Here is a 14,211-nt window from a genome sequence, read left to right as displayed (position 1 = left end):
TTAAGCTTTTATTCTTTAAAGATTCTATAAACACAAAAACATTTATGTAACAGTACAGCCATCGCTGTTTACCGCTATCCTTTAACGGCAAAAGTAAATACGCATTTTTAAATTTTTATTTTTTTTATTAAATTTAAAAAATTTTAATGCAGGCTAACAAGAAAATATATTTTCTTTTAAATTTTGAAATAAATATATTTAGTAAGAATTCGACTTTAATGTAATATTATTAATTAAAAACAAAAGGAACTTCAATACCTGCGTCAACAAAAGTCTACGTACTCTTACAAACTAATATCAACTTATTAACTATAAGGAACATTATTTTCATTACAAGTTTTAACTTAGTATCTAGAGGGATAACCCTTCATCTTAATCACCTCTCTAAGGCGAATTGGCATTGGCATCACCAGTTTTTCAATTTAATTGGGATCCATTGCGCACCACTCTTGGTACAATGCCTCTCGCAGGAGGTTTTTATTGCTTATGTGGTGCTTTCTTATTTTTTTTCAGCCTATTCCACACGTGTCCAATCGGATTGATATCCGGGCTCTGTGGTGGTCTCCAAAAGGTGTGGAGTGTAGTATGCGAGGTACAGCTTGGTGTTCATTGTTTTGTGTTTAGGGTCGTTGTCTTGCTGAAAATAGAAATCGGAACCTATTCCCCATTTCTCGGCGCTGCTCTTAAATTTTTTTTCTTTTCACGTATTGGTCCATCACTCCGTCGATAAATTCCAAATTTCCGATTCCTGCTGCAGCCATGCAGCCTCAAACCATAATACCTCTGCCGCGGGGTGTTACGATTTTTATGGTATTTTTTGGATTTAGGGCTTCTCCTGGTCTCCCCCATATGCGGAGATGCCCGTCTGAGCCAAAAATATTGTACTTCGACTCATCTGAGAAGAGTACCTTGCCAGAAGTCAATTGGCACATACGCTTTGGAAAACTCTAAGCGCTTCCTCCTATTAATTAAATTTAAGTGCGGCTTCTTGCGAGGAGCGTAGGACCTCAAGTTATATGTTTTTACCGCTCTACGGACTGTTTTCGGGTGCATCTCCTTGTCAATGTTGCGACCTAGCTCTGACGCAATCTACCCTGCGCTATAACACTGATCCTTGTCCACCAGATGCTTTATTGTGCGCCTCTCACGATCGCAAAGTGCAAGTGGGCGGACGGATCTTTCGTTATTTTTAATGCACCCTTCGTATTTGAATCGCCAAATGACAGTCTGAATAGTGGATTTGCTTCTACCCATCATTTTAGCTATCTCTGCATAAGATTTTTGCTCCTTTGTGTGAAGATGCAGGATCTTTCCACGATCATCGAGTGATAAATCTTTCGAGGCATTTTGTTCATAAAAATCGAATATTTTGTCCGTCTCAAACAAAACACGCCAACTATAATGAATTTACTCATTACTGCACGCATTTTTCAAAAATCCCCGTTATTTCTAAGAAGAACACTGGCGCCAGACAGCGCAACAAATTAAGAGTACGTAGACTTTTGTCGACGCAAATATCTGAGTATGCTTACATTCGTTGCAATAATATAAGACTAAAATTAAAAGTAATTGTTTTTCTTTTGTAGCTTAGAAGAAAATATATTGTTTCATTAGCCTACATCAACGTTTTTTAAATTTAACAAAAAATTTGGCCAAGTTACAGGGTGATTTGTGCAAATATTTCAAGAGTACGCTGACTTAAGTGGCAGACTGTATATGGCGTGGGAATACGCTGACGCGAGCAGTTCTCGCGCTTAAGCTCTGGCAAAATTTCTAAGCCATCATCTGCCCTGTGGTGTCGTGGTGGCGAGAGGCTTCATGTGTTAATTCATAAATTTATTTAAAAAATTTAAACTCAATTTAAGCGTATATATATTTTATTTTCCATTATTTTTAATTCACATGCAAGGCAAAAAGACTAATATAAAATGTCATCTTATTTCAGAATTGAGAGCAACTCGTTTACGCCCCTTCAACCTAGACAATTCCAATTCGATACAAAATCAACAACTTTATCGATGGCAATGTCACTCAAGACCTCAAAAAGTGGCAATCTGTCCGAACACACTATTATATCAACCGAGTCAAAGAAATGTGTGCATTCCCCATCTCCTTCACCTAGTCAGCGGATAGCTAGAAAGACGAATCCTAATTTGGCGTCACCGAAAAAACGTGTTTTACGCCGGCGTTCCAGTATACAAATGCCTATAGCACGGAGTAAAAGTGATTACTCACTGCAAGTGACTGAAACGGTTACGCCTGGTCGAGTTACACGTCGGCGAAGCTCAATACATACCACCGTTAATATGAGCCTCAGTACACTTGTACCAAATACGCCTGATCTAGTGTCGAATGCCAATCAAACCACATTTAGTGCAATTCCCGAGGAGAATGGAGGAAATACTTCAAAGGCAAGTGCAAACAAAGCTGCTGCTCGTGCGCGCAATATGAAAAGTCCAAAAGAAGACTTCGTTACTAGAAGTCGTATAACAAGACGACGCACATTATACACAAACAAAACACCGGAAATGTCGCCTAAGAAGAAAGAAAAAACAACAAGACGTCGCACTCTATATACACCGAAGCCCATAGAGGAATGTTCATTGGCTCAAATAAATGAAACACCACAAGTTCTTGACGAAAATTTACTAAAGTTTGCACTAACACCCACAACACTAATAGACAAGAGTAAAGAAAGCTTACAAGAGAATGAAAAGAAGAAAGAAAATGGAGTTGGTGCATTAATTGAAGAGCATTCGGCCGCAGTGGTATTCAGCTCAACTCGATTGCCCAGTGCCAATCGACGGCGTACACTCTTCGACGTTTCAATGGACATAATTCAACAACGTCTACACAATATAAATAACTCCGCAAGGCGAGTAATGGCCCAAGAGTTGGCTTGCGTCGAAAAGAGTCCAAGCATATTTCCACCTACAATAAATACAAATGCTACAACGTCTACAACGAAAGCCGCCATCGAGTTTGATGACGAAATTGATAAGAAAGTAGTAGCTGCAACAGATACAACACCTGCTTCGACGCACACAATTTCTCCCCGTAAGACTGTTAAGAAACGTAAATTATTCGTACCCAACGATACCTCGCTCATTTTGACTGCCACGCCTCCGACATCTGCAAAGAAGAGTACCACTGAATCAAACTCAAAACGCAGACGTACCATGACACCAAATGTAATCGAAAAGCGATCAATACAAAAACCGCGCAGCAGTATTGCCGTGAATGGCGGCAGCTCACATTCAGATATGATAATTAAACCCTCATCGCCGCTACCGATTACGAATGTAACAAAAAGTGAAGTACAGTTAGTGCCCACGCTAACGAATGATTTGGCAAAAAATGAAAAGGAGCCAATATTAAAAGGGTCGTGTCCACAGTTGGAAAGAAATGCATCCACAATAAATTGTAAAGGGAACGAGCAACTTCCAAGCGTAACCGAAAAATGTGATGTTGTTCCAGAAGTAGCACAGAAATCTCTATTAATAAAAGATGCAGAAGTTGCAACGTCAACAACGCAAACTAATGCCACCACAATAAGTACAATACTGCCGAAATCAAACGGATCATTTATGAGCTTAATTTCAAGTAAAACTTCCGATACTGTAGTAAACAAACAATTGCAACATGACATAGAAGTTGATGAAAATATCGCTGTAAATACGCCCTCCGATTCTGTGATATTATCACAACCAACTGCTGCGCCTTCAACTACACTTGTTGATAATGCAAATTTACTAACAACGACCCAGTCTCAATCTCAACCGAAAGTCGTGACAAAGTCTCAAATGAGTGCAATGCCATGCGAAGCGAAAAGTGCAGCGGCGGTGGTGGTTGCAGCGGCGGCGAGTGTTGCTAGCACACAACTGACCAAAAGCGCTTCTGGCGGCAATAAAAAATTGCCATATATTGTGTGCACCAACATGCACCGGGAACAAGTCAAAGTGATACGTGAGGTTCGTAAACATCGATAAAATTTGTATTTAATTGTATTGCCGAATGGCCTTTCCCATTGCGCTGGCGTACTTTCCATTAGTTTTCTTTAAATTTTTTTTCTTTTTGATTTTACATTTTTTTTTTTTGTATAATTTTATGCTTAACTTAAATTTCTGTTAATTATGTATTTTAAATTTAGTTTCGGTTTTATTTTATTTATTTTTTAATTAGCTTAATTTTGGTTCTTACATAATTTTGCCGCTCCTTGTATGAATTTACTGTAAAAATTGTTGTTCTGTTTAGCTAAAACCCTTTCACGATATTATCCAATCAAGCTTTTCAACTTTTAGATTGCCTTACTCACGCACAAAGCACTGAAAAGACTACCAGTTTTATTGAGTGAGAATAAGATTTGTACACTAGTTGAAATACACAATTGAAAAATGTTATTCATTCGTATATTGAAATACATATATACATACATACGTATAAAGTTTTGAGAAAAATAAATGAGATATTAATACAAAGAGTTTTCGTTATTTAATCGCTGTGAAAAGTATTTGTATAAGAATTATTTCATTTTTATTAAATAAAGTGGATACAGAAATTAACACTGCAAACCGTTGTACTACATACTCACATACACATAGTAGTAACAGTAAAGTAACAGCTTTTTTCTAATAGCCGTAGAAAGTTATGATTTCCAAAATACAGTGCACTCTCGAAAAGGTGAACTAATTGAAACCAAGAAGGTTCAAGTTTTCGAATAGTGATTTTATGCAAAATTTGTCATTTTACTAATATTAACGTGTATTTGAATTAGTTATTAAAAATTCAGTAATTTTTTTCTGCTGTTTTTTCTTTTCTACTAACCGAAAAACAGCTTTCTCCCTTAACATTCTGAACGCCAACGGGGTTTGTAGTAAAATGTCTAAGAACAAAACAAATTCTTTTCAGGTTTTATTTAATAGGATATTTGGCTAAACTTTCTATTACTACCATGATATATTTAGATGATGAGGGGCGGAGGAGGAGGTGGCATGTTACTGCTCGCCGCGCCCACACCATTATAACGATAAAAGTCGCAACTTCCTAGGGTCAGTATAGAACTCCCAGGAAAAGCTTAAAAGTAGGTTTTTTACGACAGTACTTGCATCTTGTACTGAAATATCGTTGAAGAGCAATGTATAAAGCAATGTTGACCCAGCAAGCATTTAACTTTGGTTTTATAATTCATACTTTTTATTTATTTATTTGTTTATACTATTTATGAAAAAGTTGTTTTGTCGTAAAATAAAGGGTTTTCCAATAAGATTCCGACCATAAAAAATTGTTAATCATCTCTCGATAGCGCAATCCATTCACCGTAAGTGTTGCTGCAGCTTCATTTTCGAAAAAGTAAGGTCCAATGACTCCGCCGGACCATAAACCGCACCAAACAGTCACACGTTGTGGATAGAGAGGCTTTTCAACAATAACTTTTGGATTTTCTGAGCCCCAGATCCGACAAGTTTGCTTGTTGACGAAGCCACCGAGGTGGAAATGGGCTTCATCACTCAAGATGATTTTTCGATGGAATTCCGGCTCATTTTCATGCATTTCCACGACCCAATCAGCAAAGACACGACGTTTTTGCTGATCGGCCGGCTTGAGTTCTTGTGTTAACTGGACTTTATAAGCCTTAAGACCCAAATCTTTATGCAAAATACGATGTAATGACGTTTGTGAAATGCCTAATTCCAAAGAACGCCGAGGAATGGACAAACCTGGATTTCTTGAACACTTTCGGCTACAACAGCAATATTTTCGGCCGTTCTTGAGCGACGTGCACGGGGTTTATTCTTCACATCACTAATTTGTCCCAACAGCTCGAATTTTTCAGCAATTTCTGTATTGCAGTCCGACAAGGTGCTTCACGATGACCCAAAAATGTTCAAGTTTTACGAACCGTCTCTGCCAAATTTTCACCATTTTTATAGTGAATTTTAATAATTTAAATGCGTTTTTTAAGCGTGTATCGCCATTTTTATTAATGGCGTACTTTCTACTTGTCAAATATAAATAAATGACAGCTTCAAAAATGACATCTACCGAAATAACGGGCTATTCAAAATAACACCTGTTATTGGAAAACCGTTTATATAAGTGACGCTGGAAAACAAAATATTATTTTTATTAATTTTTTTTGTTTTTTGTATGTATTCAAACAAAAAAATGCCGCAGGCGAAAATTTCGACTAAAAAATTGCGCGTTTTTTTTTTATTCCAAATTTTCACTTTTTATGAAAATATTATTTAATCGTGATTTTTTAATCCAAATTTTCACTGTTTTTGAAAATAACGATTTATCGAACGCCAAAACTTAATTTAACTCTTTTAAAAACTACAAAAGTTCTATCGAACCTCATTGTTGGTTGACTGGGTTTTTTCGGTTTCGCTTTATTCTTTTCTCATTATTGTTCCTTTGACAGTTCCTTTAGAAGAACATTTGTAATAATAGAATTTTAATAAAATTCGTAGTATTATTGAGTAAAAATAGGGCATTTTTTCAAGTTTATGCCAAAATTAAGCATTTTTAACGTTAAATATTGCTTTTAATTCTTAATGGTAATTTATAAAAAGTACTATAAATCAGAAGGCTGATATAGTGACAACATTTTTAAATTCGGTCCACGCACTTAGACATTCCAAGCAAATTTATCGTGGTAGTAATGGAAATCCAACCCAAAAAAAAAAAAAATATTGGTTCTAAATATTAATACATAGTAGATATTTTGTTTGTTGTAAATATAAGTCTTATCAAGACCTGCCTAGGTAGTGTTGTTATCAAGACGATCTGACGGTAAGCCCACGAGACGTGCTGTTTTGACGAGGCCGACTAACATGAAAGAGGGAGGGAGGGGTGTTCGATGAGTTGGTTTCTGTGGCATGTGAAGAGGTGTATTGTTGTTGTTGTACAACTACATTTCCATGGCAGCCGGTTCTACATTACCGGAATGGCTCGGGTTTTTCCTGTAAACTAGCCCTTTCTAGTGCACCATACCTCATGTAAAGAGGTAATTAGTGTCGGATTGGTATAGAAATCCCTCCTCACATGCACGACATATCGCTTATTTGCTTGAAGAGTGTCATAATGTAAAAAAAAATGTAGTTAAGTGTGTCGCTAGTGAAACGCCAAGTGATAGAAAAAGTTGCCGATCGCCTCTCGGCAGGTAATGGCAAACCTCCAAGTGTATTTCTGCCTTGAAAAAGCTCCTCAAAAAAAAAAACATTTTGCCATTCGGAGTCGGCTTGAAATTGTAGGTCCCTCCATTTGTGGAACAACATCAAGACGCACACCTCAAATAGGAGGCGGAGCTCGCCAATTTGCGACAATTATATTATTTTTTTTATATTGAAACATCAACTTCAAGGGGATAGAAAATGGTTTGCGATTTCAGGTGAAAGTTGTAATATAATATTAAAACGGCTAAAAAAATTGCTGCAGTGGTTATTGGGTGTAACTTTCAATACTCTTCAACCAACCTGCAATTGAAAGTTAACTCGTCAAGTTATATAGCTTTTTTATTATAACTATTATCAAGTGAAATAAAGTAAAATATTTTATTACTGCATGCATACGGGTATAATGCCCCGCACCGTAAGCCAAATGTAAATATTATAGCTGTTTAATTTAGACAAAGTAGATAAAGGTAAATCCGACAATTTTTATTTATTATCACTGTATTTTTTTTTTTCGTGGTTACCATAACCACCCTTGCTTTTTTTTTGTATTTATTCCAGATTTCTGTTGATTTTCAAATCGCACTCTCATAAGCCCATTTTATTAATTTTTCAAAATATTAATTTTTCTTTCTCTAAAGGTTTTTAATTCAAAATTTATAAAATTTTTTCTATTTGATTGGTGAAATATTTGCACATTTACATGTTTAAAATGTGGAAATGCTTACTAACTTATTTCACTCATTTTTAATGACCACCCTGTAGGAACATCCGAACTTTCGGACGGTTGTGCTTTTAATGAATTTAGAACTAAGATCAGTTCTATACATACATATAAACAACTGGGAATCGTACGTAGCGATGATTTAGGAATTATCAAACATACCTTTTTCGATCGTTCGAAATATATTTACTGTATAAGAAACAAATCTTGCCCTCATGCCATTGTCGTAATAGTCAATGGGACAGAATAATTTGATTGATATTTACAAACCTTACGAAAGTTAATTTGTTGAATAAGGAAAAATATATATTCAGTTTGTATTTATTTATCAGACCAGCAACTACACTCGAACCAACAATTTACTGCATTTATTTATTTATGTGGTTAGGGGGAATCAGAGGCCCGAAAAAATTATTCAAATTTTCAATCCTTTTTTTTTTGCTAGTCAGTTGCTTTATTTTACAAAAATAAAAACATAGCATTAATTCATCAAGTTTCGACTTGACTTTAGCAAAATTTCAAACAAAAAAATTAATAATTGTAAAAGTTATCGGTGTTTGTGTGAGCCCGTTTTTCCAGAAGTGTCTTGCGGTGATCATCACAAGTCCTTGGAGATTCATCTAAAATCAATCGGACAAGAGAAATTAGTTTTATTAATAGATAATCTTGTGCTTGATGAAGCTTTTTTTTTCAAAATTTACAATATGGCGGCTTCAGGAAATATTGTTCACATTTTCGAGAAAAAAAACGAGAATTAATTGTTTAAAAAAAATCGAAATTTTTGAAAAAAAAGAAAAAGTCCTTCTTCCATCAGGCACGAGTTTTCTATATATTTTCAAAAGCCGAGTTCATTTTATTGAAATCTACCCAGCGGTTTTTAAGTTACAGTGATCACCAGTTCAAAAAACATAGTTTTGAGAAAAACGCATTTCAAGTTTTGTTATCTGATCCGGGGCGCCCGAGCGCCCTTTGTTGATTGTTGAATAGCTCGAAAAGTATTTGTCGGATTCACTTCATATTTTTAGGATATTATACTCTAAGAAAATGCGAAAACAATTTCATATTTTTAAAATTCTGACTACCTAACCTAACCCCTTATTTCAAAAAAGTCAATAAACAATAAAAGTTCTTACTGACTAAAATGATAACTTAGAACTAAAGTGCAGAAAGCACTTAAATAAAATTGAGTTCAATAATTTAACAACAAATTTTTTGGCAAAGCAAAGTAGAATTCGAAATCTCGTTGACTTCTCGAATTATTGCTTCCAAAAAATCACCTCAGATGATATGTAGAAAAGTGCAAGCTGAAAAGTCTGCATAAAAGTGGTTAAAAATTGTATTTAAAAAAAATATATTCGGGTCGTAAAAACTAAAGTGGGTGAGAGAAGTCTAAATCAGTCAAAATTTGGCTGAGTTATTCCAGTTTTGCTTAAACCTAACTTCCAAAACAAAGTTAAAAAATAACCTGTGTATAAGTAAGTGTGGCCGCCCCTCGGCAGGCAATGGCAAACCTCCGAGTAGAAATACCATGAAAAAGCTCCTCATAAAAATATCAGCAGTTCGGAGTCGGCTTGAAACTGTAGGTCCCTCCATATAATGTGGCTGCTCTGAAAAAAGTGCTAGTATGAAATTTTGCTGTGTTTCTTGTATGGTCGCCATAGCCGAATGAGTAGATACTTGGCTAACATTTGAAAATTCGTTAGTTCGAATCTCCGTAGATGAAACACCGAATTTATATGTAAGAGATTTCTAAAGAATACAAAAAATTTTATATATTTCTAAATAAAACATTTTATGATAACGAAGGAGTTGAGGAGTTTTTGTCAGCACTTCTGATTACTTCTTAACGAAAATGAGGAGTTTTTATCATCAGTGCTGATTACTTTTTGATAAGTTTTTGATCGTTTCCACGACAGTCGGTTCTACGTTACCAAAACGACCCGGATTTATATATGGCCAAGGACTGTCACTCTAGCAGCATTCCCCGTATGTAAGTATGGGGAATGTTTATGCTGCTACAACAACGACAACTTTACTTTTTGATAACGAACATTTGTAGTTTGGCCCATCAGCGCTGATTACTTTTTGATAATAAAAATTGGAAGTATGATTATTAGTGCTGAGAAGTTTGTAATGACGACAATGAGGAGTTTAGTTATCAGCAGTTATTACATTGTAAGAATAAAAATGATTAGTTGCCTTGCCTTTAGAGCATAGTAGATATATTTTTCAGTTATAAGAAATTGCTATTGGTAAAAGAGAGATAGAATATCACACCGACAAGGGGAAGCTATCAGAACTTTCCCATGGCTAGAACGAAAATGTGTAGTTTAATGAGGACAGTGATATGGGTGCTTATATGATAGTCAGCTGTCTTGTAGGGTAGTAACTTTTGTATATAAAAATACTACAACAAACTTTGGCCTATAGTCTCAAATTTGTGTAAATTAAAAACAGAATTCAAGAAATTGTCATTAAAATTTCAAACTGTTTTTCAGAATTTTTAGAAAATGCTAAGTACAAAGTTTTTTAGCCCATACAATTTTGGCTTGAAATTCCTGTAGGTTCTAGATAATTCTTTTTTCTGACAATGTTATTCTTCTTCTTTTTTTTTTGATATATATTAAAGAATGCTTGACATTTTTTTAGGCTTGGATTTATTTACGTTTTGGATTAATTCGTAACCTTAGCCAAGGTTAATCTATTAAAAGTGTTATCAGTAGACCAGCTGGTTTTTTTGTTTCCTATCGTGCACATTACATAATATGTAAAAAATATATCACAATATTATATTATATTTTTAAAAGAATCGCAAGACTTTCGGTACACAAAAAACACCAGAGTCCCGAGGTTCTCATCGCTAGTATGTATTTTTAGAGATTGTTTAATTTAATTTAGTTCTTCCTCAGGTAATTATTTCTGGTGCCTACCAACTCGGGGCAATCCTGGAATACATGGTTTAAAGTGAGAACTTCATCGCAGTATGCGCAGACTTGAGGTGGCTCCCCAGTCAGAATGTGTTGATGTGTGTCAATAGTGTGGCCAACACGTAGCCGGGAAAAATGTTTTGTCTTTCCCTAGGCCGGTGGGGTATTGTGGGAGTATATGATCTCGGTTTATGGTAGTGTGGTGGTGCTGGGTGTAGTTTAGCTACTCTAGTTTCGTTCGGTGTTGAGACATCGTTTAATTGCTGACAGAATGCCTCTATTTTCGCATGTGGGATTTTTTGTTATCGGTGCTGAGGAGACTTGTTTGGCCGCACTGTCTGCCATCTCGTTCCCGTGAATTCCTATATGGCTTGATATACATGCTGCATTTTAATCCCCATTTTTATTTACATTGAGAACTTTGACTCAATTGACAAATTTTAATTCGCGTTTATTTTTACTTTGCGATCAGCTGTTTTTCTCACTTCCAAATTCTCACAAGTAAAAATTTATCCGAGCCAAAAGGCCTGGCAGCTAGAGCTCCTTTTATTGTAAAATAATAATCGTATAACACGGTACTTGTAAAACACGGTTTCGATATTACACGGTACAAGAATTGATATTAATAAAGGGTGTTTTTTAGAGGTTAGGTTTTCAAGATGAAATAAAACGTATATAATTTAATGTTATGGCCAAGAATTTAGCTTTATTATAAAGATAAGGGTTTGCCATTATGTTTTAAAAATGATTTCGGGCAAGTGGCCGCCGCGGCTGGCTCGAATAAATTCCAGCCGAGAGGCCCAATTTTCGACCACTTTTTGCATCAATTGGGGCCGTATGTCAGCAATAACGCGCCGAATATTCTCTTCCAAGACGTCAATCGTCTCGGGCTTATCTGCGTAGACAAGCGACTTCACATAGCCCCACAAGAAATAGTCCAGCGGTGTTATATCGCACGATCTTGGAGGCCACGCCACAGGTCCACGGCGCGAGATAATGCGCTCACCAAAAGTTTCCTTCAATAAATCGATTGTTGCGTTGGCTGTATGGCATGTAGCGCCGTCTTGTTGGAACCAAAGGTCGTCCACATCAACATCGTCCAATTCAGGCACGAAAAAGTCATTAATCATGGCTCTATAGCGCTCTCCATTGACTGTAACATTATGGCCGGCTTCATTTTTAAAGAAATATGGACCAATGATTCCCTCTGCCCATAGAGCACACCAAACAGTGACTTTTTGAGGATGTAACGGCGTCTCAGCAATGGCTTGTGGATTATGTTCACTCCAAATGCGACAATTTTGCTTATTGACATACCCATTCAACCAAAAGTGAGCTTCATCGCTGAACAAAATTTTCTTGTGAAAATCGAGATCGGTGGCCATCTCGTTTTGGGCCCATTCACCGAACGTGCGACGCGCTTGATGGTCGTTCGGCTTCAATTTTTGCACGAGTTGGATTTTGTAAGCCCGCAAACCAAGATCCTTCCGCAAAATCTTCCATAAAGTGGATGGGCACATCTCCAATTGCTGCGCGCGATGACGGATGGACTCATTCGGGTCTTCTTCGATACTCTGCTCCACAGCAGCAATAGCGTCTTCGGTGCGCACTGTACGACGTCTCTGAGGATGCGTATTATCCACTAGAGCAAACGTGGTGCGAAACCGATCCATGGGTAATCGAATTAGTGACTCTGATGGACGATTATGTCGACCGAATATTGGACGCAGCGCACGATGCGTCGCGCGAACCGAACCATTATTTTCGTAATAAATTTGCACGATTTGCAAACGTTGTTCAGGTATAAGTCTATTCATTATGAAATGACAAACCAAACTGAGCATAAATTAAGTGACAGCTGTCAAAAAGACCATCTACGAAAAAAGTAGTGCCAACTTGAAAACCTAACCTCTAAAAAGAACACCCTTTATAACACGATTTTGAAAAATATGCATTTTTCAATATGAACTTTTTTTCCGTTCAATAAGGGGAATACCCCCTATGTAATTATTATTATTAGTCTTTGAATATATTTTTTGTTGTATTTTTTAATTTTCGTATTTCATCAAAAAATTGAATTTAATTTATTTTTCTTAATAAAAACTTCAAGGTAACTCCCTTTTTCATGTATGTAGTACGCCTGTACTTGTATTGCGTTCGATTTATCTATTTTATTTAATTTTATTTTGTTGCATGCATACAAGCAATAAAAAAGTTTCGGCGATAAAAGCGCATTTGAAAATAATTTTGTAACATTTCGCCATTAGTCGCAATTAATAACAATAACATTGATTATCATAAATAAATATTCAAACACATACATGCATACTACTTACATATCTATTTTGTAAAGCAAAAACACTAAATCATCTATTTCCATCATCCATATTTTCATCCTTATCGCTAAATCAATTTACTTCCACAATCAGGCAATTGCTACGCTTGGTGGCCTGCAACTAAATCACTGTGTCAACGACGACACGACGCACGTGATTAGTTACGAACCGCGTCGTACGTTGAACTTACTGCGCGGTCTAATACGCGGCCTCTGGATCTTGGATTACAAATGGGTAATAGATTCGCTAAAGGCCGGCAGTTGGCTAAATGAGGAAGAATATGAGTTGAGGGTGTTTTCACGTGCCGTTGAGGTAATAAAACAAAAATATTTTGTTAACTTTTTTTGTTGTGTTAAATATTGCAATAATTTTTCATATACTGTTTAATTCGTTTACCGCAGATTTGTCGTACTGAACGTCAGGCTTTTGGCAATACATACAAATGCGAACTCTTTACGGACTTAGGTGCATTTTACATATCATCGCGTTGTGGTCCCATTTCGAAGGACAATCTGAAGGAGTTAATTGTATTGTGCGGCGGCAAAATGGTTGATCATCGCAAACGTGCAAAATATATAATCGGTGGTGCGCACGGAGCGCTCGAAGGTAAAGTCTACGTAAACCCATTCTGGGTATTGGATAGCATTACGCACATGCAAGTGATGCGTCAGCAAAAGTACGCCTATGCTTCGAACCCGATTGCAAAGCCGCCAACACCGTTGCCGCAAACGAATGCTGAGGCAGTTGTTTCAACTTAGTTTTATTATTTCTAGTAACGCATTATTGAATGAAGTTAGATATTGGTTAGGTATAACATACAGCTTTTTTTGGATTTTGACACATGAAAGCCTTCTTATTATTGATTTGTAGTACATAATATTTTAGTGAACAATATATATGTATCTAAATAAATTAAGAAATACTTAAACATCTTGTCTTAGTCAATTACTTAAATCGTGAAATAGTGGCCGAAATCGAGATTGTTCATATGAAAAGGCTATCATGGTAACGCAGGCTGATTAAGGGCGATGTTAACTAATGGATTGACCTTC

At 36.2% G+C, this 14,211-nt stretch overlaps 1 protein-coding gene across 1 annotated transcript in view; it reads left to right on the top strand.

Annotated features, from left to right (window-relative positions):
• The window catches only part of LOC128868574 (uncharacterized), a 33,032-nt gene extending 18,961 nt beyond the window's left edge, over positions 1–14,071 (top strand). The window contains exons 7-9 of the mRNA XM_054110829.1: positions 1,946–3,971; positions 13,253–13,471; positions 13,561–14,071. Of these exons, the coding sequence (XP_053966804.1) occupies positions 1,946–3,971; positions 13,253–13,471; positions 13,561–13,917 (2,602 nt within the window). The 3' untranslated portion in view covers positions 13,918–14,071. The remainder of the gene's footprint in view (positions 1–1,945; positions 3,972–13,252; positions 13,472–13,560) is intronic.
• The last annotated feature ends 140 nt before the right edge of the window (positions 14,072–14,211 follow it).

The sequence above is a fragment of the Anastrepha ludens genome, chromosome 6, assembly GCF_028408465.1.
Source record: "Anastrepha ludens isolate Willacy chromosome 6, idAnaLude1.1, whole genome shotgun sequence".
Lineage (NCBI taxonomy): Eukaryota > Metazoa > Arthropoda > Insecta > Diptera > Tephritidae > Anastrepha > Anastrepha ludens.
This window is presented reverse-complemented; position numbering and strand designations above follow the sequence as displayed.